This window comes from Protomyctophum bolini, assembly GCF_963924005.1.
Source record: "Protomyctophum bolini genome assembly, chromosome: 12".
NCBI classification, from domain to species: domain Eukaryota; kingdom Metazoa; phylum Chordata; class Actinopteri; order Myctophiformes; family Myctophidae; genus Protomyctophum; species Protomyctophum bolini.
Genome location: NC_137873.1, coordinates 33,767,131 through 33,793,684, shown reverse-complemented (window position 1 = coordinate 33,793,684; position 26,554 = coordinate 33,767,131). Strand labels below are relative to the sequence as shown.

Genomic DNA, 26,554 nt, shown 5'->3' with positions numbered 1-26,554 from the left:
GTGTGGTTGGGTCGGAGAAAGCTGTTGGATAAACGGCCATGTGCTTATGTACCCCTGTCTATTAGGGTAGCAGGATATATATTCCTGAACATGGACAGTTAGGCCAGACACGTTTTGCAGGCCTTAATAGGGGCCATTTCTCTGCGGTGGGCAGTGGCAGAGGCTGGTGGTCAGTCAGTGGGTATAAGAGTCTACGGGTCATAATGTCCAGGATGTTGCAGCTGTATAGGGGAAGGCTGTGTCGCAAGAATAATATCTGTGAGAAATGGGGAGGCTTCCTGAAAGTCCTCGACAGGATTGATTAAAACTGATTGGGCCCATTAATACTTTGATACAATGTATGTGTCGTCGGTGACACAGCGGAATGCATGTTAACAGGCGGGGGGGGGGGGGGGGGGGGGGGGGATCATATTTAAAAGACGGTTCCGCTCGCTCTGCAACCCGCCGAAGGAATTAAACCCGGCCGCCCGGGACGCAAGCAAGCACATGCGTTCTCTCATTTACTCCCTGTCTCTCTCTTCTCCTCGTCCTCTCCTCTCCATCTAAACCCCCCTCCCTCCCCTCCCCTCCCCTCCCTCCCTCCCTACTCTCTCCCCCATGCCTCCATCTGCGCTTACTCATCTCCCTGTGATTATAAAGGTCTTTAGATCTAAGGAATGAATGAATTACCAAAGGCAAAGACAAGGCTTGTGTGATTCGGACGCCCGTGAATGAAAAATTACCCCTTTGTTCCCCTCCATCAATTGCATGTCTAATGAAATCAAAATCCCCGATCGCATAATCAGGGGAAGGGTCCTCCACCAGGAGAGACCCCCCTCTCCCCCCACCAAGTGTGATTTGTAACCTTTCTTTTTGCTAAATGGAGATCAAGGCAAATCTTCCTGCCATTGTTTCCCCCCCCGATGTACAAATGGTGGAAATGAGAGACACCAGCTCGAGGGATACTCGAGGGAGAAGAACTGTGTCTTATAGCACTCAAAGTAGCAGGACATGAAGGCTCCCTCGTCGACAAAGTCAGACCTATTGCGATAATGAGAATTCTAACTAAAAATAATCAAATCAGCCCTTAACCCATTTTGGCCTGACGTCGGAATTTAATTTATTTTTCTAAAATACCTATGTTTCTGTATCATCAGTGGTGGTCAATATTTCATGTCAAGGACCCCAAAAATTATCTGCGTTTGGCCACCGACCCCCATCTGAAAATATGTTGATCCGGGAACCCCTCAGAAGCAAAGATTTTAGTTAAAAACTCGCTCTGTAACAATATATATTCAGGTACATTTTCACGATTAAAAATCATTTCCAGACCTACAAGTTCGAGCTTGTAGATCTGCTATTTTTCAATAGCTAAATTCTAACAATGTTTAAAACACCAAAAGGGTTTCCTGCCCAAAATGGGTTAAAAGAAATAGTGTTGTTTCCTCTCCAAAACTGATGTGGCCTCTTTTCCATGCAGGCCCCTCAGTATAGCAGGTCTTTGTCTCCCCGGATGGACCGTCTGTGTCACCTCTCCTCTACCCTAGCGCTCAAGGTTAATTGTTTATGGGCTGGAACACACAACCTCCATCCTTTGTCCTCTGCTCATGTAAACTCCTAAATCTTCTCTCTCTCGTTTTTTGACTGATTAACCCATTCAAACATTGGTCGTTCCTGACGGAAGAACGCGCGACCGGTGCAAACCGACAGCCACAGTGACTTGTCCAGGCCTATATAGTGGTCAGGCCGTGCAGGTTCCCTGCCGACTCCCCTCTTTGGCATCGCACCCACTCTTGAGCAATTAGCTCCAGCCCCCGAGTGAAGGAAACGCTATGCCTGTTCCACTAGCCGACCTCTCCTCCCTCCGGGGATCACCTTGCTAATTAGTATTAATTACTCTTAATCTTAACCCCTAAATCCGGGGCTTTGGCTCTCTGAGCCTGCCACGGGCTTCGCCTCTCTCTCTCTCTCTCTCTCTCTAGAGGCTGCAGTCAGCTTGCCCACACATTGCACCGCTCTATTTATAAGCCCTGAGAGGTGCGAATCCTTGGCAAGATGTCAAGAGATGTACCTGGCCATTGTTTCTGCATGCAGCCCCACACTACACAATGGATGGGTTGAGCCCATTTATTAGGTCAGTGTTACAGCAGCAGGCAGCAAAGACCGGGACAATGCAGTGTTGTTTTTTGGGAGCAGATTTAGTCATTAGTCTCTTGAATAGTTTTCATTTAGTTTTAGTCACATTTTTTAGTCACCTGGAATGTTTTAGTGTTAGTCTAGTTTTAGTCGACTAAATATCATAAGATTTTAGTCGACTAAATCTAGTTGATTTAGTCGACTAAAATGTATTTTGGCGGGCCTTGATGCCGTCGTAATTACTTTTTTTTCACTCGCTGAAAACAGCCGATCTACAAGCCCACAACACGTCGCAAGCTTGTAGATCGGCTATTTTCAGCATGCAAACTAGTTGCAAAATGACTTACAGTACTATACTGGATCTCTTGTCCACTATAGTCCCTTCCTAACATTTTAGTCTAGTTTTTATTTGTTGACGAAATTGTAATAAAAAAAATTCATTTGCAAATACCACGTGTAATAATAACGTAAAACCTAATAGATTTCTCAAGTGCTCATTAAGTCATCATTGTGTATACTTTGCAGCAGCTCATTTACATTATTGAAAACAATAAGAAAAGGAGATAACAATTGATCTGTTGGGATTGGCTTTGTATGATTTATCCCAAAGAAAGACGATGCTTGTAGGCTACCTTTTAATGGCTCATTGGCCCTAGTGTGGGTGATTTTATTTTCTTTAAAAAGATAATACGTTATGTATTATAATTACTTCCAACTAATTATCTCCCCTCCAGGCTGGAATGTCCCGGAGAGGGGGTTATGTATTTGGTCCTGTGATTCCTGTGAGTCTTTGGTGTGAAACTTTGCAATGCATAGGAGACCATGGAAGAACCTACACCGCAATTTGCAACTCTTGAATAGTAGGTTGTACAAACAAAAACGTTTTCACTTTTTGCTATAGGCTACTACGCTTAGGCTACTACTACTACTACTCTTTTCATATTCACTCATCTATAGGCCTATATGCTTAATTCTTAATTCTCTTAATTCCACACCTTTTTGCGTTTGCCATTTCGGTATATAAGTCATCGCGTTCATTGGCTGAAACGGGTCACGTGGCAGATGTGGTGTCGTCACACATATCGTCACGCGGAACGACAGTTAGCCAACATGGCTAATAGAAAGCTAATCATTTCCCATTTCCCATCTTTTTGTAGTCACTCTCGGTAATGTCCGTGTTCCATTACTTCGCAAGCCGCGTTGCGTTAATATTTCCAAAATGTTTGTGTCATGTACATCCCAAACAATCAATTATTAACCACGTTATGGTCTTAAAATCACTTTATAAAAAGGTGGGCTCATAGGTTGGTAAACCAATAGGAGGTCTACGTCGGTATCCAGTGCTAGTTTGTTTCCGCCCCTCTATGACCACAGGGCTCTTAAAGGCTAGTGTGGGTGTGTCTCAGATGTGCGGGCCTAGTCAACTCTATATATACACACGATACGATTACCTTCAATCTTTGCAGCAGGGGCCAATTGTGCAAAGATATGCCACAAATAATGAACATCCAATCAGTCCCAAATTATAATCACATGGGGGGGAGGGGCCTTGAACATTGCATAAAAATAAGTGCTTTCAATTAAATAATCACACCCGTGTGAAGTGAGGGAGGCGCTCTTAACATCATACATCTTCATCATGTATGATGATATTGTCAAAGGGAATGTAATCTTTGTGTTAGGTCAAAATAGCCCATTTGCTCGTCTACATATGATTCTCCATTCATTGTCAATGGCATTTTGTCAAGTAACTAAAGTAATATATTACTTTCAGTAATATGACTTTTTTCCAGTAACTAGTAACGTAACTAGTTACTTTAATTTTTTTTTAAATAATTTCCTTTTTCCAAAAGTAACTAGTTACTATTTCCACGAGCCTTGGTGGTACTGTGGGTTTGAGAGTGTTTATTTATAATAATGGTACTGGGTTGGGGTCGAGTTGCTTTGCAGGCTGCTGATCCGGTCTAGATCTAGGCTGCTAATGTTGAAAATGCAAGGTAAGGCTTTTGGGGACATAATCGGGGGCGAGGAAAAAAAGTAATAAGTAAATTAATAAGTAACTAGTTACTTTTGGCAGGGAGTACAACGTTAAGTAACTATATAACTTTTTTTTTAAGTAATAAGTAATAATATTATTGTTTAAGAGTAACTTTGACAACGCAAAATAGACACTATGCCGATTTGCTCAGAGACTATGATGTAACATTCTCCATTCATTGTCAATGGGAATGTAATGTTTGTGTAGGACGGAAATCTACACTAAATGCTGAATATAGGAGGGCTAGCGCCCCTCAAAAATACGATTGGGTACAAATGCTCGTGTGTCGAGTGTCAAAAAATGTCAGTCAGTCAGTCAGTCTGTAATTAGACAATACATTGTCTCTCTCTTACAAACCATGCCATATAACGCAACATGCCAAATTTGTATTACATGTGGAGGGGCACCTCCAAAAACGCATTTACTTCTGCAAAAGCTCTATATACTGTTAAAAAAAATATGTTCTTGACATGAAGCCACAGGGTCCCAAAATGCATAAACAAGAATGATACACTGACGTGATACACTCCATGTTGGTGTGAAGAGTTGAGAATAATTGTGTGATCACCTAACCACCGAAAGTCCAGACTATGTATGAGCCTTTACGGGTCCATTTTGTTCCATTTTGTATTTTACTGTGGACTAAAGACGCAGTGTCATGGAGGTGAACTCGGACGTCTCACCTGTGGCGCCTACGCCCAGCTGCAACGTGCTGCGGTCCTTGGTCAGACCGTTGGTTTTGGGACTGGCGGTCGGAGCGACGGTGGCCACCGCTCGGGGCGGCCGCTTCCCCGGAACCTTGACCGTTGTCCTGAGCAGGTCGATCTCCTTCCCATGCACGTTCTGCATGTAGTCCTGGAACACATTACAGCGGTGGTGTCAACCCATTTGCATGTCAAGTATTTATTGGGCATCTTAAGCCATGGAAACCACCGTTGAGATTTTAGCCTCTCAGACCCAAAATGTGGAATATTTGGTTGTTGTTGTTGGGACAAGATTCTGTCCACAATTCCATGCTGTACTGATGAGGCAATCGTTGAATTGTGTAGACTTCGTTAAATTAAGTAACACAGATGTTCAACACAACGGCATATTTCAAACTATAGGCGCTAGTGTGCCAGCAGGTGTGTCAGATTTTACTCTGACATACTGTATCTAAAAAGGATAACTTCTGGGTATGATGATTATGCCACGCGCATACCCTTTATAGTGTTCACAATGATTTAACTCTTGAGAGCGTAAAGTGAAACGAAATCAGATTCATTTTACGCTCTCAAGAGTTAAAGATCTAGAAGAGTCCATTTGGTTACCAACTCTCCATTTAACTGGGGACCACCTGGAACCTCCTCAAGGACCACTGGTGGTCCCCGGACCACTGGTTGAAAACCACTGCATTAGAACATAAAATCCATTAGCATGACAAACGGGTATGTCTAGCTCAAAGTTCCACGCAGAACTGAGCGATTCAGGCAACGCAAATAATGTGCTTGGGGTTCTCGTCGATTTCAATAATATTTGCGCGTGCGCTTGCGCACGCACACACACACACACACACACAATCTGCATCTTCACCCAAATGATTAAACCAAGTATAATCTCAATCGTGCAAGCCACGGACAACGGTTCGGTTCTCCATTCCCAATTTCCCCCACACAAAAGTAAACGGATGGGTGTTTGCGACAGTGGAAAAGTGGACCATAGAGCCATTACACATTCACCTGTGCCCACGCCAGCCCCTTCCAGCACGGAGGCGGGGATGCGTCGATGCGAGGCGTAATGAATGCAAACGGTCTCATTCTCCCTCGATTTGGCCGTTTGATTCGGCTTTAAGTGACACTCGCCACCAAATGTGGGAAGCCAGGGTTGAAAATCGTCGGGCTCAGCAGAAAATAAAAAAGGCCCAGAAAAAGAGAGGAGCTCGGCCTTGGCCGTCCCCTCGCCGGGCTCCTCTCTTTATTACCACGTCGTAAAGCACTCATTTTCTTTCCCGAGCCTCCTCGCTAATTACCCAGTGAGCGCTCTCATTTCATTTTATTGCGGGAATTAACAGCCAGATCGAAGCGTGCAAAGCTATTAAGATGTGTGATTAAGCCACATTCAATTAGTTTCTACAAACAATTTAATTGATGTAGCTGATAGAATTAACAGAAGGTGATTGTGTGGATGGCTTGGCTGACTGCGAAATTAAAGGTTCCTCTCTCTCTCTCTCTCCCCTCCCTCCCTCCCTCCCCTCTTTTCCATCTCCCCCCCCCCCCCCCTCCCCCCTCCCTTTTTTCCCTGTACTCCCTCTCTGCTTCGCTGCTCCGAATGAGTCTGAGCGGCTGCGGAGCCCCTAATGTAACCGTCGCTCCCATATCGCACCTCCCCGAGTAAAGACGGCAGACGCGAGACGCTCAACCACTCATAGATCGCCCTGATGACCCTGTAACAGCTGTAAATGATCAAGAGATAGCACCCGTCCGGTCAATTATACATACATCACCGCTGCGCTACGCCGCACTGCTAATAACGGCCCCAGTAAATTAAACCACTAACGCACTGTCAATACAACAAGGCCGTAATATACTACTAAGCTTGGCATAAAAGCGTGTTGGGGGTCGGGGGGGGTCGACAACGTGAACCCATGTCGCGCTAAAGACGTAATTGGAACGACGAACCCGATAGCAATTTCCAGGATACCTTGGTTGAGATTACAAATGACAGTACCCAACGTTCCCAACTAGTATATGTATGTCATTAACCGTGTTACTGAATTGTGTTTTAAGGCAGAGACTGGAACCATAAGCTAAAAAGGTTGGATAGGACGAGTGAGAGAGTGACGGAGAAAGATTAAAAGGATTCGGAGAAAAGATGGACAGGGCATGTGAGAGTGTGTGTGTGTGGGGGGGGGGGGGTGGTGGTGGGGAGACAGGGTCCTCCTGTCTGAGCTGCTGCCAAGCCAGCCGAGTGTTTAAGAGGTATTAGAGGCCCAGCGGGACTCTGACAGAGATGGATTGTGGGAGGCTGGTCGGGCCGAGCCGCCACGCGGTGAGAGCCGTTATAAATACAAGCCAGCGTGGCGTCTGGGCGCGGCGGGCACCGCAGCAGCACAGCCATGTCTCCATTATAGCCCCGGCATCATCCAGGCGCACCACGTGGGACAGCGGTGGCCGGGTAAAGGCCTTCCTATCGCTGTCGTTTCTGTCGACTAAAACTTAAGACGAAAAGATGTTCGTCGACTGCCTTTTTTTCCACTGACGAAAACTAAACGGAAACTAAATGAAAACTATATGCTATGATGACTAAAACTATGAGACTAAGGGCTGTATTTTGCGTGTCTTAAGTACCAGGTCTTATTACCTAACTAACTTGAGTAAACTAAAGACCTGGAGGCGTGATCAATGCCATTTGGCTATTCTGAGTGTCCAAAGAGCATTGACCACGCCTCCAGGTCTTTAGTTTACTCAAGTTAGGTAATAAGACCTGGTACTTAAGACACCCAAAATACAGCCCTAAATGTACTGACAATTTCGTCAACAAATAAAAATCACACCCGTGTGAACTGAGTGGTGCAACTCCCCTCTCTCCCCCCTCCCTCTCTCTCTCTCTCTCTCTCTCATTAGCAGCAACAGTGCAGCACTATCTCTCTCTCTCTCTCTCTGATTCTACCCCTACTGGTGCTCATAGTCATACTGGTGCTCATAGTCACATAGGTGGGTTAACGTCAAATAGGTAGTCACATATATGGACACGGACATTGCTGTTCCTTGGAGTGGTTGCACCACTAAAAAAAAACTAGACCAGAATGTTAGGAAGGGAGCAGTGGTCAAGAGATCCACTACAAGTCATTTTACACATGGCTATTATTATTATTTCTTTTTCCTAGACTTTTGCATGTATGTTTTAATATTATTATTGCTGCTACGATGTCTGAGGAACCAGAACAAAAAGGACTTTACTCTAATCCGATTCACAAGACGTACAGTAAAGAAACCTTGGGCTTTACTAGCTCAACACAAAGAATGGTAAAAATGGCATTTGCATCCAGAGAATTCAGCCGAGTAGGCGAAATACATTGAAATTGGTACATGTGTCACCCCACATATAGTACTCCAGACTGTAGCAAGTGCTTACAGGTAATGGGAAGAGAAGTGGTGAGACTCACGTGTAAACTGGGGTGGTAGGTGAGGAGGCCATTATCGCACAGTGTCACATATTTCTTCTTCCACTCTTTGTTGAGCGATTTCCCACTTCTCTTCAGAAGCATTCCCTGCAAGAAACAAACCACACAGGGAGCATTTTACGGTGAGATTCCGCGTGTTAAATCATCACAGAGTAATTCTACTCAAAGTTAACCGACACCCAATGTACAGTAATCCAAGAATCTGAATTGGAATCACATGTCATGCATGTAGAGGAATGACTCTCATAAATGCATATATAGATATAGAATTAAAGAAAGACCCAGGTACAGTATATTTAAAATAAACAAATAAAACAATTTGAATAGTTCAGCGTACACAGTGAAATCAGAAATGTGTTTATGACTCTGAGAGTGTACACATTTAACATGTGTGTTTGCAACTTGAACCATTCAACGCTTGGCCAGTTCGCTGTGTGTGTGAAACCGTATCCATTCACAAAAGAGAAGACAATCCAATGATCAGACCACCTCCCTGCATTCATACACATAACACAGGCGAACTCTGGAGGACCTCTCAATCCTGGGATTAGAGAGTGTGATCTCCGTTCTTCAAAAGCTCACTCAACGCTTCTCTTCTATTCCACCCATTATCTTCGGGGGCATTTAAGGCTTCAAATGATCCCTTATCTGCTGGGTAAATCCACCGGTAAACAAAACTTGGCTGGAGGTGACCTAAACGCTGAGTGCAGGGGAAGGGAGGTTTGCTAGGGTTAAGGACTGAGGAGGGGCCCCGCTTAATTAGGGGATTAGGGGGGTGTTTGTACTTTTTACAGCCTGTGTGTGTGTGTGTGTGTGTGTGTGTGTGTGTGTGTGTGTGTGTGTGTGTAAGGAAAAAGAGAGGGCTTGGGGGGGGGGGCACTGAACTGTTTTTCTAACCTGCAGAGGTATAATCCTGATTAACACATCAGGAACAGCTGACCTCCGGTGAACTGGGCACCAGGCTGTTTGTCGACAATCATCCTAATCCTCTGCAGCCCTGCTTGATCTAAGGAGCTGACTGCTGACTCTGGGCCACATGCTAAGTGTAGTATAGGCTCTGCTATTATCCTGTCCCCTTGTTGCCAACTTTAGCCCATCAAGAATTTAAGATTTTTTCAAAGATAGCAGATATACAAACTGTGAGCTTGTTACTGTATATTATCAGCTATTTCTGAATAGCCAACGCAAAAATCTAAAATGGCACAAATGCTTTCCCCGGTTTTAACAGGTTAATCCAATATTCTTCATCATATGACAACTAGTGAAAATAGGCCAATTTACAAGCTCACAACATAAATCTCATTTCTGGATAAAACTCCAGGATTTATTTATTTTATTTCCCCCCCCCCCAGAATAAAATGTATTACTGTGGGAAAAGCCAATAATCCATTGATAATATGTTGCCACAGATGGGAAGCAACATTTTCTAAGTACTTAATGCCAGAGCCTGCCAACTGAGGATTTGTATAAGTATTGAACAAATAACGTACAATTTGTTGAGCTTCAAAACAGATGAGTGACTAAGTAATGAGGCATACAATAATATTAGAATTATGTTGGTATTTAACAATTAATCTCAGTAAAAAACAGGGCTAATTCCTTCTCAAATATTGAGCAGTACATATTGATTCTTCAGGGAAAACATTTATAAACCTTTTTTTTTTGGTTTATTTAATCGAATGCTGCCAACCACCAATAATGTGCACAATGTGGTCAATAAAACAAACTGTAAACACATTTTAATGGCTTTGTAATCATACAAAGCAAATGATCCAGTTACAAGGCCTCTGGCGACTGTGGAATACATGTTTTACAAGCAAAATATGATGCTCGTCTTGTTGCCTACATCAATCTATACATCCAATCAGTGTGGTGGGGCTTCATAAATTCATCAATGCTCTGAAGATCAATATGTATTCTCAGACGATACGATACATGTAAAATCTCTTGGTCAGCACATTATTTAATTTAGATGTTGGCCTAGTAGAAATGCAATAAATCTCAAAATGGTGTCTCTTCTGGTAATTGTAAAACGTGTACGATAATTTGAAGGTAATTTATTAAACGAGGAAACCTAAAAGGAACCGAGCACATTAAAATGCACAGCTAGTTTATCAATTTGTAACTCGTAGTGTACAGATGTATCCTTGATCGATCAATTGATTCAATTTCAACATTCTCAGATTTAAATTGACAATGGGCATTTTGTAGGTACAGTGCCGTATCGCACACACACACACACACACACACACACACACACACACACACACACACACACACACAGAGAGAGAGAGAGAGAGATCTCCATGTTCAGTCTGTGCGACATAAGGAGCCAGGCCGGTCGCCTGTGTCCAGACAATTGTCATATCTACACAAGAGGAGATTCTATTGTCTTGGCAGCCAGAAAAAAAGCTGCATCCTGCCAGCGTGGCTGAGTGATAGGCCAGTCTTTTGTGATGGTCCACAGAACTAGAGGGGGGGGGTGTAGAGAGGAGCCCAGTTTCTCAGTACCGAGTGCATTGTTGCCCTCACTTACCATTTTCACAGGCGGGAGGGAGGGGGCTGGAGCAGGGAGGGGTAATTTGCCCAATGAGTGGTGTGTGTGTGTGTGTGTGTGGCGTGCGTGTGTGTGTGTGGGTGTTTGTGTGTGTTTCGGGGGTGGTGGATGGGGGGGGGCGCGCTGGTAATTAAGCCCACATTGACACTTTGATCTCCTTGATTGTGCAGTTGACCGACCTGGCCATCCGCCAGTCATTCCCCCCCCATGCCCTCCTGGCTCAAGCCACCCCCACCTCCCGAAAACACAACAAAAACAAAACAAAAACAAAAAACTCCTGGGAAAAGGGGAACGGCTGTTGGCCATATCTTATTGTCAGGAGGAGTTACCCAGAAAAGCTAATAGGTCTGAATGGGAAAGCTTACTGTAAAGATGTTTACAGGGGCATTTTCTTTAGTTTGGGTTGCTTACTGACCTCCTGTTCACCCATATCCCTCGTGTCCTAATCCTATTGAAGCCTTTTCAAGCCCACAGAGACACTGCGGGGAGATCCACTGATCCTCATGACGGACAAGCACCGTTTACAGAGATGGAATGGAAATTAAATGGCTGCTTAACAGCTGGCACAAGGTTTTTATGTTAAGTTTGGTTGGTTCGTAATGAGTGATTTAAAATTCATATTATATTATTATATGCGGTATGTTTAAAAAATATAAGTTTGCATAAAATATGTTTGAAATCATATATTATGCATACCTGACAAATGTACTGTATTATACAATATAGAACAGATTAAAAAAAAAAAGAGAGTATAGCTATTAAAACCTGTGTTCAACCTGCAATTTATTTAACCAAAATCATGTCAGTTTTATCAAAATCAGGTGAGCGTAATAGCTCAATATCTAAAAAAAAAAAACATCATCTTGACCATTTCCATCATTTGCAGTTGAAGACAATAATCCAAGTTTACTGACATATTTTGATTTCTCCAATCAATTTCTATTCCTGGTCCACATTTAGAAATATTACTCAGGTTTCTTACTTACTATTCCGAATTTCCTGATTGACATAATTCTAATTCCTTTATAAGAACTGTGAGAAAATATAATACTATGTAACCATTGTAATAAATAAAACTGTATTATTCTGGTTAATGAAATGTGCAATAGTTCATTTGCAGTTGGATATGCAGAATTTTCAGACTTGACACAAAATAAAAGTATATAATATATATTACATATTAGCTACTTCACGATAACATTTTATTTGGGACGTGATCTATTCTACACATATGTATAAATATGTATAATCTTTCTGACGTTCTCCTCAAGCTCCATGCTCCCCGACATGCTTTGTGTTGTTTTATGTCGCCATCTAGTGGCGAGAACGTCACATTTTGCCCACAGACTAAATTACATCGAGCCATAATAAATACTGAATATCAATTATCGAGGATATTTACCAACACATTAGGTGTTGTGTACTTACCCATCTAAATAGGCGTGTTGTAGGGCAAAGTTTAGAAAAAAAGACACTCACCTGTTTGATTGGTATGGCCCTTCCACTGCCTATGTTGTCTGTTTTAGTGTCAACGCTCTTTGCTTGTTCACTGGCTTTTCGTGACTGCAAGAAAACAAGAGAGTCAGTCAGTAACTGAAGTGAAACATTGATGCCAATGCAGGGAGGGATGTGCAGGGTGTGTGTGTGTGTGTGTGTGTGTGCGCGTGTGTCTGTGAGTGTGTGTCTGTGAGTGTGTGTAGGTGCACAGTGCATATCAGTGTGAGAGTGGTGGTTCAGAGGGTGGCGTGCGTGTTTGTCCAAGTATAATGCAGTAACGTGGGAGACTCGACGAGTCGACATTGCAAAATAAAAAGTCTCAAAAGAAGCTCAAAAATGAAACACACGAGCAGACCAGCGGAACAAAGAGCATCAACACTGACGTGCAAGTATAGAAAAAAGAAAAAGACCAGACCAAGACCAGACTAGACACAGAAGACCATCTCAACACAGAGGAGACCAAAAAAGAAAAGACGACCACACATCGAGTCATGACTCAGCCCTGCAAACCACCTTTCCTTTGTTTCAGACCCAGAGGTCTGTTTAGTAGAACCTGAGGATAACGTTGCGCTGCTGCAACGTGCCTTTTGCATAGATGCGTTGACAAAAGAACAACAAGTTTGTATAGCACAAGTTAATTTAAGTTACAGTAATAACTGTAATAACAGGTTAAAAGGGAAAGAAGAGAAAAAAGGGGTTATTTTTTTCCATGTATTTTCTTTACAGGAAACCTTGTTAGTTATAGTTAGTGCCTTCTTGCCACCTGCAACACCTGTTGGAACATTATAAACTCCAATTCAAACATCAGACCAACATCATATCCAGTGCAAAGTGCAAACATGTGAACGTTAGTGTTAGGAACAGCAAGTAAAATAGCAGCCCCGCCTCCCAACAAAAAAAGGGAGATGCAGAGAAATAAATGTAATATATTCGTCCAAGTCCTTCGCATCTGTGGAGAGAATTGACTGACAAAATAACATGGCAGCCAAATGCATTATTTGAAGAGAATTACATCCCCCCCCCCCCCCCAACATAGATAAACCATGAGGTACAAGGGACAGACATGGGTGGTAATGGTCTCATTCACAACATGAGAATGCCCAGTCACCCATGGAGAGAGGTAGAGGCCGAGTTCAAGTAAACCAAACTCTGCTTTAAGGTTTTTATTTCCAACATTTTATTATTATTTTTTTTAAGTATAATTTTCCTTTTTTTTTCTCCTTTTTTTCTTTTTTTTTTAGCTTGTATACAGACACCATACAAAGCAAGTCACAGGTTCACTTCCAAATATTCAACAGATTGAGCCAAACATTGCAGTTCCCACAAAATATAGGATGGACAAGAAAGGCATTATTTCATATATTTTATATATGTTGTGTACTATATTTTGAATAAGTTACGATTGTAAATAAAATACAATACAAGATATACAGCAGTCTATAATTTTCAATCAGTTCATTATAGAAAAGCGATTATGCAATAGTTCATAATCTCTGTACCAAAACTAAAAAATAAATAAATAAATAACTGATGGAATATGGGGGGGAAAAATTTTAAAATAAAAAGGAAAATAAATCAACAGTAACTACATTCATAAAAGTCGGTGCAACCCAGATTCATTTGTTTATATCTCTCTTTACAATTCTTTAGTACCTCGATCGATGCCCTGCTCTGATTTTTATGAAGGCCTTCATAAAACTACCCAAATATACTCATTTCAAATGACCTTTAAATCTAGCACATATATATATACCACCTTTTGAATACTTTATCCTGGAAAATAAATCAAAATGAAATCAAAATTTGACCAAATGAATGAGGGGACAACCTACAAAAAAAAAAAAAAAAAACAATACCACAACAAGAGTGTACTTGGCACCTCTTAGTCCTCGAGTCCTCATTTATGGCAAGGGGCAAGTGTGATGTAAGAGTTTTGTCTTTTGGGTGACTGGCTAAACAGTTCCAAGAGTGACTTGACTGCACACAGATAGTTTTTTTTTTATGAGTTGTTTGAACTGTTGAGCAGAGATGGATGGGCCATTTCCAGACCAAAGAAGAGTCCCTACAGTCTGTCTCGTGTCGCAGTCGTGTGTTTGACAGTCTGCTATTGAGCCCAAACAGACAAACGTCATAATTACTGTTGCTTTTAAAAACGTCTTTTACGATCTCCATAGTGCAAGTTCTTTGCATTACCACTAAATGCAGTAGAGAGCACTATGGGTAAAGCAGCAACACGTTAGAAGTCCTCAATAATCCGCTATAATAATCTCCTATCGGGACCGGCAGAGCAGGGGGACTCTTTATCTAATGATCATGCTCTTCTAATTCGGAAGGAGTTGGAAAGCCCTTTTTGTTGAAGAAAGGTTGGAAACAGAAGCACAAATCTGCAAATATTGAGAAACATTTCAGATGGTTATTTCTTGTATGGTTTAGGGTTCGTTTCATTTGTGGAGTAAAAACTCAAGGGACAAAAAGAAAAAGGAAAAAAAAAGCGAAGTGGGCTTAAAACAACAAAACTAATATGAAATGAAGTTATAAAAACTGTCAAATGTCAGACAAGTATAAATGGATATTGATGCATATGAAAATGTAAGATGAAATGGACTTTAAGTGTGTGCTTTTTGAGACGAAAAGGGACAGACGGCCTAAAGACTTCAAGGAACCTCAGACAGATGCCAAAACCCATCTTTATGGTTACTTGATTATGGAAGCGCTAGGAAAAGATTGTGTGTTTTGTGCTGCCATCTGGTGGCAAAACATTGTTATGACACAATTTGCCTTGAGATGATCATGGCTGAGGCGAGGGAGATGAAATGAGTCAAGACAAAGAGATATAAACCATTGTATGTATTACTAAAGCTTTTAATCTTATATATATATTTAAATAAATTTCTATTGCAAAACTATTGCATCATTAAAATGTGGCTTGGCCTATATCAATTGACTGATGACAGCTAAAAAGGATTGATGTAATTGTATTACTTGTGTATGTCTGACATAATCATTTTCAAAATGGTCCAGTTCACTTTGGAGGGATTTGATTTATGTTATTCTTCCTGTATTTCAAGAGTCCCAGTGCCTGTACCATGAGGTCAGCATAATGAAGGTTGAAAATATTACTTTAAACGTGAAAAATAATTATTTTCCTCAGTTTGTTTGTTTTTAGAATTGAATAACTAGTATGCAATGATTAAAGTGAGTCAATACTGATCTATCTATCTATCAAATTCTATCTACCGATGACATTAAGGCATATTTCCCTATTTTGTAACCAGTCCTGGGACTTCCATTCACGATAATCAAAATGTACAACTTAATGAGGGCGACGAGAGCTTTTGAACAATGACCTGCCGACTATTTAAAAGAGATTCGGAAACAAAAAAATAAAAAATACGGAGGAAAAAAAACCACAAGGCGTACCAAGGATAGCCTTAAAAAAAGTTACTGGTAGGGGGGTGTGGGGGGCTGGGTTCGGCGTGTTTCCGTCGCTTTGTAAGGTGGCAAAACGTCGCCTTTTCAAGTCTTCCTCTTTCCTGTGCCCGCCACCGTGAGCTCGTCCACTGTAGAGGTGGCGCTCCGCCTCACCCACGCATCCTTAAACCCCCCCCACCCCCCCCCCACCCGGCCCCCAACCACCCCTTCCCTCTCCTGCGTCCACGACCAGCTCCCCAAACCCCCCCCACCCCCTCCCCCTCCCTCCAACCCCACTGGCTTGGCTTTTTCCGTTTTCAGAAGGTCATGAGCTGAAACTCCCTCTCGGCCTGCCAGTCCGGCACCCACAACACCGGGTAGGTGGCGTGCTTCGGCGGCATCTCCATGACGCAGACGGGCAGAGGCTTGTTGTTATGTCTCTGGTGGACATGGTTAGTCACTACCTAAGCAGGGGGAGGGTGGGGGAGGGGGGGGGGGGTGGGAGGGGGAAGGAGAGAACATGGGGAGCTAGCACACAAAACCTCTGGCACTGCTCGGAGGCGCCACGTGAAGCCCCGGGTGGCTGGCTGGCTGGGGGGGGACGTGTGGCCCACACAGTAGTGGCTGGCTGGGGGGGGGTCCACGGGGATGGAAGGGAGGAGCAGAAGATAAGAGCAGGCGTTTCTCAACGTCGGGTTGAGAACTGTGAGAGCGTACAGATGGAACCCGAGTGGGCCTTGTGAGGGTCCATGGGGTTCCACTTGTATGCTCTCAGAGTTACAGACCGTTGGTGGTCCGACATTGAGAACCAGTGTTAGACAGAGAGAGAGAGAGAGAGAGAGAGAGAGAGAGAGAGAGAGAGAGAGAGACAGCCATAGAAAGAAGAGAGGTAGGTCGGGGCAGGGAGGACAGGTGGAGGGGGGCAGGGACATGTTAAAGAGTGGGAGCGGGGAGGAGTCGGGGAAAGTGTGGGTTAAAAAGCAGAGAAGGCCGCACGGTGAAACCCTCAGTGTTAGTTGCACCCTTGAGAGTGTCAAATAACACTGACAATTTGCCCGCGTGGCGAGGAGGGAGCAGAGAGAGGAGGGGGACAGAGGGCAGAGGCTGGGTAAAAACAGAAGGGCAAGAGAGGCTACAGGTAAAAAAAATACACGGCTTGGGATAAGCTGAGGAAAGTAGAATGGTTAGTGCACGCACGTATCCTACAGGTTAAAAGCAAGGGAAGAGAACACAGGACACAGGGGGCAGAGAGCGGGTAGACAGAGGGGTTGGGATACAGTGTGTTATCTATCAGCTATAGGGCAGCGATGTAGTCGTCTTTACCAATCGATATTATTATATGGGCCTTCACTTATGCTGTAAATGGGTGCGGCGCAGGGGGCTTGGTGGGTGCAGGGTTATTATAGTCAAGTGAAAAAGACGAATTAAATAGCTCAAACTAGAATAAAAGAAAATCAAATTGAGGTAACTAACCTAAACTGTATTGTGTGCTTTCAAAACAAAATAAACAAAAAAAAAGTCTTAGTCTTGTCCTTTCTACGCTTTTCAAATTTCTATTTATTAATTTCTTACAAAATAACACAAAAACAAATGCTAAACTAAACGGAAACTAAGCCTGTTCACAAAATAAATAAAAATATTTCATACTACCAAAGCCGCTCTCAAAAACAAATAAAAACCTACTGAAATTGTACAGTGAAAAAGCTAAATAAAATGTCTATACTATAATAACCATGACTGGTTGGGGTTAAGGTAGTATCAGTTAGCGGGCAGGAACACACAGTAAAATCCTTAGGGTTCCTTTAACCAAATGCAACCAAAAGGACCCCAGAAGGTTGAGGAGGGAGGAGGGGGGGTCCGTTTGGTCAGGGACATGCAGAGTTTTAGAGGGGCAGGAGCGACGCGTTCAACGCAAAAATACCGTGTTCAAGTTCAGGAGACTTTGGTCTGCCTTCCGGCAAAGGTCAGTTGTTTTACAGACGGGGCAGGGGCTGAAGCCCCCTTTGATATCTAATGTGTGCACGTCCCTGCTGACAAGAGTGTGTTACAAATGGACCAATGGACACAGAGGATTTGACTGCGTGTCTGCGTGGTGGTGGGTAATAGTGCCAACATGCGTTAGTTAGTGGCGTGAACAACAGGTCAAGTAAAGGTGGCGCGGGGGAGGGGGGGGGGGGTCAGACTTTTTAGTGGAATGTGTCCCGGATAGGAGGAGTAGCATTGGGGAGGGAGAGCTAAATATCTAGACAGAGCAGATAAGAAGATCCAGTTGGTTAAGAAAGAGAGATGAGGAACTATGGAGGATTTGCTTCACATTGTGACTGATAAAAGGTCAAAAAAAGAAGAAGAAAAAAGCTTACTTTCTTTTCCACAGTGATTAGCTTTGATATTTTCTTTTAGAGAAAAAAAAATATGTTGTTTTGTCTGTTTTTTTCTTTCTCTTTAGGGCGTTTTCATTATTGTTTTCTTGTTCATCTGCCCGTTGCGATGCAGGTGTGTCGTGAAGCCCCAGGGTAAGAATGCTCTGCCTCTGTTTGTATGTGCGTCAAGAGAGACGGGAGGGAGGGAGGAGGGGGGGACGTGGCGTTTTCGAGCTACCTGTCTCCCTCCGGTGGCCGAGAGTCTGCATTGCAGCGCACCGTGCGTCTACCGTCCCCCCTTTAGTAGTGTGAGTGGGTGTTGCTCTGCATCAGCTGCCGCATACTTACTGTGAAAATGTTGGAGCGGCGCTTGGACTGTTTGCGGATGGGCGTGGGCGTGTTGGAGGCGGCGATGGTCTCGATGCGCATCTCACGCTGACTTATGCTGGGGGTGGAGGGGACGGAGGAGGAGTAGTCACTGAACGCACCTCCGCCGTTTGCCGCCTGGGGGGGAGAGAGAGAGAGAGAGAGAGAGAAGAGAGAGAGAGATGAAGAGGAACCCAGAGTTAGAGAGAGAGAGAGAGAGGAAGAGGAACCCAGAGTGAGAGAGAGAGAGAGAGAGAGAGTGAGTGAGTGAGTGAGTGAGTGAGTGAGAGAGAGAGAGAGAGAAGAGAGGAAGAGAAAGAGAGATGAAGAGGAACCGAGAGGAGAGAGAGAGAGAGAGAGAGAGAGACGAAGAGGAACCCAGAGAGAGAGAGACAAGAACAAAGGGAAAACAAGCAGGTCAATTTAGGATAGGTTTTATGATGTTGGAATATAAATTCTGAACTAACGTTTTTTGCAACAGCACTGCTAAATGCAAAAATAATGGGCAACCACACAACAAACCAAAGAATGTCTGCTTTTTTATTTGCATTTGATACACAGTTTCCAACCTAAACGCCACAGTTCTAGATAGAGCTATAATGATATATAGTGCGAGAAAATATGCCTGTGTATTTCTCCATGAAATGTTGATGGCGCGAAACAGTGACATCAAACGCATCGTCAAGCATTAATCTCCGCACGCTCAAAGGATATGCGAGACGAGCCCTTTTGACGGTCACCTCCACTCGTCTTACCAGTTACCACTTGAACACCCAGCACGCACACACACACACACACACACACACACACACTAGGTAGAATGGATACATTTCAAACGAAAGCACAAGTCAATACAAAACCTGCCAACTGTGTGGACGGCACCATGTTGAAGCATCGTTTACAACAACGGGGTCCAGCTGTTTTCAATTCATCATCAGATTCATCAGGGTTGTATTAGGTGTATTATTGTTGTTAGGCCCTATACATTACATTACCTGATTGATGTGGACAGAAGGAATGGTGGCAGAAGGGACTGACGAGTGGCTGGGAGAGTTAGGCAGAGACTTGCACGGCCCAATGGAGAGCTGCTGCTTTTTCCTCAGAGCCACAACCTTCTGGGCAACTGTGGGGGGGGGGAGGGGGGAGAGAGAGAGAGGGTTCAATTGCGAGTGGAAATAAATGAAAATAGCAACAAAACAAATCCTGTTTTTATTCAATATTTCATAACACATAAGGCACCATTTTCTGCCTATAATGAGCATTAACCCAAAGTATAAACTTCCAAGTCAACAGACTGAGCCGCAGGTTGTTATGAGCAACATACTGTATGGTGGTGGCTCACTCGGATCTCTCGGGAAAAAGAGAGGTACCTGCATTTCCGAGGGAAGATAATCACTACCATATACAGTCGGCAAGACGTGCCTGTCATCTCGTTGAGAGAGACCTACTGTACAGGGAGATGTTAGGCAAATGAGACTGCCACTCTCTGAGGCGACGTACTGCGGTGGATGCATCCTTTCATTTATTTCACAGCACACACACGTCACACACACACACATGCACGTACGCACAAGTGAGCGGCTGGCGGTAGGATGAGCCGAGAGGCGGCTGGAGTGTTAGGGCCTGCGTGATGTGAATCAGGAGTGGAGGTTTGGAGAGATGATTTCAAGTTACCCCGACAGCTAGGAGCTATTTCACACCTACCTATACTGCAGCACGGCCAGAGAGAGAGAGAGAGAGAGAGAGAGATAGAGAGAGAGAAAGAGAGAGAGAGAGAGAAGGCGGTGAGGGAGAAACGAGAGACAGAGAAGGGGGAGAAAGAGAGAAGAGGAAGAGAGAACAAGAGATATAACGAGAGAGAGATTAGGGAGGAGAGCGAAGAGGGAGAGAGAAGAGATAGAGATGGAGGGAGAGACGAGAGAAAGAGAAGGGGGAGAAAGAGAAGAAAAGGAAGAGAGAACGAGAGAGAGAGAGAGAGAATGAGTATTCTCCAGACAGCAAGCGCTTCTTCTTTTAATTATTTCAAATGGGTCTTCTTCAAGCGAGACGGGAAAGACAACACTCCCGCGTGTCAACAGTCAATGGGGAGCAGAACTGAGGTTGTGATGTATTCACACGTCCTTGTAAAGCAGACACACCTTGTGGTGAAACACTTCATACAGTTTGAAACACAGTTCTTCTGTTTTCAAGTGAAACGCAGCGGCGGTCCCATCACCCCAGCTGTACAATCCGGAGAAAACCAACGTTCAAGATATTAACCTCTTAAGCCGTGATTTATGCTTTCAGAAAAAAACTGTGAAAAAGGTTTGAAGATAATTTTTGTTTTTACATTTTCACAGTGTATATGTCCAGAATAGGCATGCAAAGAGACATTAAGCCCCAACAACACTTGTAAACAATATTGTTTGTGTGAAATTTCAAATTTATACTGTCTTTATTCTTGCCACAAATTTGTGTTTATTTGATATTTAACAGTAGACCTTCATCATAACAGGGCTTGCAAAATGTCCTCAGAGTACACAGACAGACTGAACCCTCTTATATAGACGGGCTATAAACTTCAGCAGGGAGCCACACCATCAAAATGAATGCATTACAAAAGATATATGCAGAGATATTTAAAAAATGATTAAGCAACAATGGTGGACATTTTTATGATCAGGCTAAAAAAAAAAAAGAGTAGCAGAGACACTGCAGATAACGCTGATCATAATAATGTGTTTGCAGACCTTTCAGCAAAATGGTCATTTCCAGTCCCTGCCTGGAACAATCTGCTTCGTCACTCCCTGCATATATGCCAGGTACGGTTAATGAATGCCCATGTGCCATTTCAGATGGATTGGTCAACCCACTGCAGAAGAAGATCACGAGGGAAACGCAGCGAAGACAAAAGAGTATTCTCAATATTCTTATAGTAGAATGTGTTGGCCAGGTATATCCTAGCACAATTCTCAACGGTAGAACAGATGAAACTTCCTTTTTGACTTGAATGCAGTGCCATTATTATTATTATTAACTTTTGGTTAACAGTTTGAGAGGTGATTATTAGTAGGATGGTTTTGTGTTGGGTTGTTTTCAGTCCAGGTGGAGAGCTGGAGGATTCTGTGAATGGGAGAAGAGGCTTGGGTGTTGGCTTCACTGCCAATCAGTTAGTAATTGATGCTCTGGTCCTTCACACCTGTGAGGAACTGATTGCCCTCACAGGATTGGTGGCTCCTCTCGTGTCCATGGCAACGCTGAGCTGGAAGGCCCAGCCCCACCACTCTAAAAGCCAGTCTGAGCCTGACCGTCGCTGGGGAAGGAGGCAATCCCCTTTCCCCCCCCCAACCCACTATTCCACCCAGTGACTTTTGACAATTTTTCAATAGCTAAAGTATAACATAATGCTTAGTTAAAACACCAAAATGGGTTCCCGTCCAGAATGGGTTAAACAAATGACCGCAGCGACTGTCACTCAATATTATTAATCTCTCAGTAGAAAAAGAGTATAACGAATTATGCTAATGACGTTTATCCACAGGGTGTCTTTTTTTTATTGATTTGATTCGGTTTCGCGCATGCATGCGCACTGCCGTTCACCCCCTTGTTTACGGGCCGACAAAAGTTGCTCATAACTAAATTCTCCAGCAAAATAAAGATTGGATTCAGAATCATGAAAACCCCCTAGTTTGACATGTCACATGCTACTGAAAGCATAAGGAACGTTTGACAATGCCATAGGATGTTAATGGTAGGGTCACAAGAAACCCCTATAAAAGAAATTCCCAAAAGTGACAGCCGGTCAGCAAGTGGATTCATGAATGTATGTACAGTGTATAGACAATATTTTAGGGACAATAAATATACCAAATTTCCCACTTTAAACAAAAGAACCCTGTCGGCTGCCGGACTAGTAGTATAGGCGGTGGCGCCTACATTAACCACTTTAAACCTTATACTTCCACTTCTATTTACTGTTTGTTTGGCTATCATGACATGCCTGTCTAATAGGGATACTACGTACTAGGGTTCCCTGTGGTTAAATCTGTGCCACCCAAAAGCAGAACTTTGTGAAACGCCCCAACAGTGTCTTTGTTTTGTGTCCTCTCACCGTCCTGGAAGACTCTCTCGACGTTCAGGCCGTAGGTGGAGCAGGTTTCGTAATATGTGGAGCGCTTCAGGTCATTCGACAGTTTTCTGGCCCGCGAGTCGTCAATCACTCTGGGGTTGGCGGCACTGATGGCGTCTAAAAAAGGACGAGGGAGTGTTCAGAAAACACGGTGTTAAGGTTTGACCGAAATGTCATGACGATTACATAATGCCAAAAGTCCCCCCCCCCCCCCCATGTAAAGCACACAGCTTTCCGACATTAGTGTTGATTTCGTCGACTACAACTAGGCGCTATGACGAAAAGTGTTCGCCGACTACCTTTTTTCACTGGGGAAAAGTGAAGAAAAAACTAAATCAAAACTAAGCTATGATGAGTAAAACTATGACTAAATATATTGACAATTTTGTCAACAAATAAAAACTAGACTAAAATCTTAGGGAGGGACTAGTGGAGAAGAGAACTAAAAGAGAAGTCATTTTATGTTTGCTTCCACTCTGGAAATAGCCGATCTACAAGCTCACATGTGGGCTTGTAGATCTGCTATTTTCAGAGTGCAAGCAAGGGTAAAAATAAGGCATTACGACGCCATCAAGGCCTGCCAAAACACATTTTAGTCAACAAAATCAACTGTACATTTAGCCCACTTAAAACGTCGATATTTAGTCGACTAAAACTAGACTAACTAACACTAAAGCATTTCAGATGACTAAAATATGACTAAAACTAAATTAAATTGTATATATAAAAAAAAAACAATACAAAAAAAAAACACAACTAAAAACTAAATCAAAATGTGACGTCCGACATTGCACAGTGACTTAATGAGACACAACACCTTGCGTTCCAACCAGGACCATTGGCACCTCAGCTGTGTTCCTGTAGCTGGAGAGGCGTAGGAAGTAGTTGTAGACGGTCTGGAAGCTGATCTCGTCCTCCAGACTGAAGACGAACACCACCGCGTCCACCCAGGCAGCGAACTGAGGAGGACGGGGACACACATGGGGGGCTTGTTTAAATAAGCCTTCATTATATCGCTGGTTCTCAACCCTTTTCATATCAAGGTCCATTATTTAGTCTGCATTTGAGCCACGGACGGACCACCATTTTGGAGATTTTGGCCCAGTGTTGTTTTCGTCGACTAAAACTATGACGAAAGATGTTTGTCGACTACCTCTTTCCACTGACAAAAACTAAACGGTAACGGTACCCGAAGGCGGGGTTGGCGAAAGGGCCTTTCTGTGTGGAGTTTGCATGTTCTCCCCGTGTCCCCTAGGGTAGGTACCCTCACAAAAAACATGCAGTAATCCTGGTCACTAAACTGCCTCCCCCTGGCCAGCCGGGGCGCCTGATGGAGGGGAAAGGAACTGGTTGGAATAACGTGTTCCTTCCACACGCTACGTCCAACCAGGGAAACTCCCCCCTGTCAGGTGTAAAGGAGCAACTTGGACACTCAGGCATGAAGGAAGCATGAGTTCAAGTCCGTGGCTCTCCCCAGGTTGGTGGAGGGTGTGTAGAGCCCAGGATCACATTAGATAATTGACACAGGGGTGAAAAATGGGTTACAAAATCGTGGGATAAAAATTAATAAAAAAAAAAACCTAAACGGAAGCAAAATGAAAACTAAGCTATGATCAATAAAACTAAGACTAAATATACTGACAATGTTGTCAACAAATAAAAACTATACTAAAATTTTAGGAAGGGACTAGTGGACAAGAGATCCAGTATAAAGCCCAACACACACCGGCTCCGTCCGACGCGGCGCTACGCCGCCTGCGGTCGCAGGCGGTGTGTGATGGGCTTTAGTCATTTGACACTTGCATGCTGAAAATAGCCGATCTACAAGCTCACAATGCGTCACGCTGTGAGCTTGTAGATCGGCTATATTCAGCTAATGTAAAAACAGTCATTACGACGGCATCAAGGTACACAACAATGTAACACTGTAACAGCCACTTCCATGGGTCGTTTTTAGACTGCACTATAGGAACGTAACAATGCTAGCCTCCTGTGTCACAGTTCTCCAATAATCAATAATGTCTGATCACACCGTGCCACCTGCCCCTCTCTTTTCATACTGGCAAAGACTGAATGTTTGACATTTGAAACCTTTGAATTATGCCATAGCTATGAAAAGGATATCGAGGCGTGAATCTAGCCAGCCAAAGCTTCTACGGAATGCAACCGTGCTATAATTCTGTTATGCTTGTCCAATTTAGTATCATTAATGAATGTGCTTACGAAATCATTGACTTAAGGGATGAACAAATAAGTCATCCTTTTAATGAATAAAGTTCACCTTTATAATTGCTCTCTGGCATGAGCACTGCTGCCTACCCCAGTGGAGTCCTTAACATTAACATGCCACACCATTTATTATTCCAAATGCATGTTAGTTAGACCTACCGCCAGAGGGGGGCAGTGTTGCAACAGCCATAGAATTAATCTCTCCTGGTAGACTACTGTAAATTGCTAGTTTCTTCAGCGGGTTTTTATCAAACACTACGATGCTGCAACACCATCCAATCCCTATCTTTTCTGCCATCCACAATCCTACAATACATTAACTTGGTAACGGAACGGAGAGAGGCGTTTCCCTTGAGTGCAAACATTGATCCTAATCACCATCGACCATGATAAAGTGGCTACGCAGAGCAGAGGTAGAACGGCGACATTGACAACAAGTAGGTGATAATGGTACCATGCCATGTCACCCTCTCCGTCACTCAGCAGTCACACACACACACACACACACACACACACACACCAGCCCCAGCTTCCACAGGGGGGAGGGGGGGGGGGGGGGGGGGTGACAAACGAACGGAGCCTCCGAGTCACAGCTTTGCTCTGCCTCCTGTGAGTGGGATTGTAAACGATGAAGGCCTGTAATTATAGGCTTCTAATTATGCAGGCGGCTGACAAACCGCAGCTCCGGCTAGTTCTCAGCGTCAAGCATAATGCAGGCACAACGTGCCTTTCCGGCCGTGGTGGTTAGGTGTCAATGCCGATTGAGCCCCAAGGCACATACCTGGGGCCATATGGATTCAGTTACTTAGTGCCGACAGTGATGAGTTTGCCCATTTTCTTTTCTCTTTTTCTCAGTACTTTACATTCTGATCAACATCTGACAGACAAAGTCACCTTGCTCATCAAATGCATCTCGGGAAGCAGCAGTTTCCCCCCCGAGAGCAGCAGCCAGTAAAATATAAATAAGCAGATAATTTTCTTCTGACGTCTGAACTGAGAACTGTATTAGTAACTAGGGTCATCCCGATACAATCACGTGATCGGAAATCGTCATTTTAAAAATGATCGGATCGGGAGCAAAGAAGAACGGGATCGGGACATCCCTAGTATCAATATTATATCCACGTCGTGGTATTAAGACTGGATATTGTCTGTGATTTTGGATATTGTACTATTGTGATATGGTTCTATAAAAAAAAACATAAATACTGGATCGGGGGGAAAACGGCATCGGCAGATCAGTCCAAATCAAATGATCGGAATCGGATCGAGAGCTAAAACAAGTGAATGTCAACATAAATCTATAACGACTTGAAAACTAAAACAGCCTTGAAGGGCTGGGGGTGTGAAGAGGTTACAAACCTGTACCATTCACGTACAAAACACAGAGGCCCTTCAAGGCAAGCAGTGCCAAGCAGTGTGAAAGCGGTAAGCACCCCCCCTCCCGGTAACACACTCTGGGCAACGTTTGTGATCGCTACGGCAGGCTTGAAGCATCCGTATGCTCTGGGGCTATTTACCCAGCGTGGAGAAGCTTGAACTAATGCGTACGGACAACAGCAACAGCATGCTCTACTAATCAGAAGAGGAGGAGGAGTTGGCAAAGCATACCTTTGTGAAATGGTGGAGCACAACCGATATCGAGGGCCCGCAAACATTTCATCCATGCTAATAGGATGATTAGGTGCCATGCCATGGTGTTGCCCACAAA

At 43.7% G+C, this 26,554-nt stretch overlaps 1 protein-coding gene across 1 annotated transcript in view; it reads right to left on the bottom strand.

Moving 5' to 3' along the window:
- Positions 1 to 13,426: 13,426 nt before the first annotated feature.
- LOC308325970 (arf-GAP with GTPase, ANK repeat and PH domain-containing protein 3-like) overlaps positions 13,427 to 26,554 on the bottom strand; it is a 109,697-nt gene continuing 96,569 nt past the window's right edge. Inside the window, exons 5-9 of the mRNA XM_080778761.1 lie at positions 23,432 to 23,573; positions 22,597 to 22,731; positions 19,502 to 19,629; positions 18,489 to 18,644; positions 13,427 to 14,753 (exon numbers count right to left, since the gene is read on the bottom strand). Of these exons, the coding sequence (XP_080634887.1) occupies positions 14,691 to 14,753; positions 18,489 to 18,644; positions 19,502 to 19,629; positions 22,597 to 22,731; positions 23,432 to 23,573 (624 nt within the window). The 3' untranslated portion in view covers positions 13,427 to 14,690. The remainder of the gene's footprint in view (positions 14,754 to 18,488; positions 18,645 to 19,501; positions 19,630 to 22,596; positions 22,732 to 23,431; positions 23,574 to 26,554) is intronic.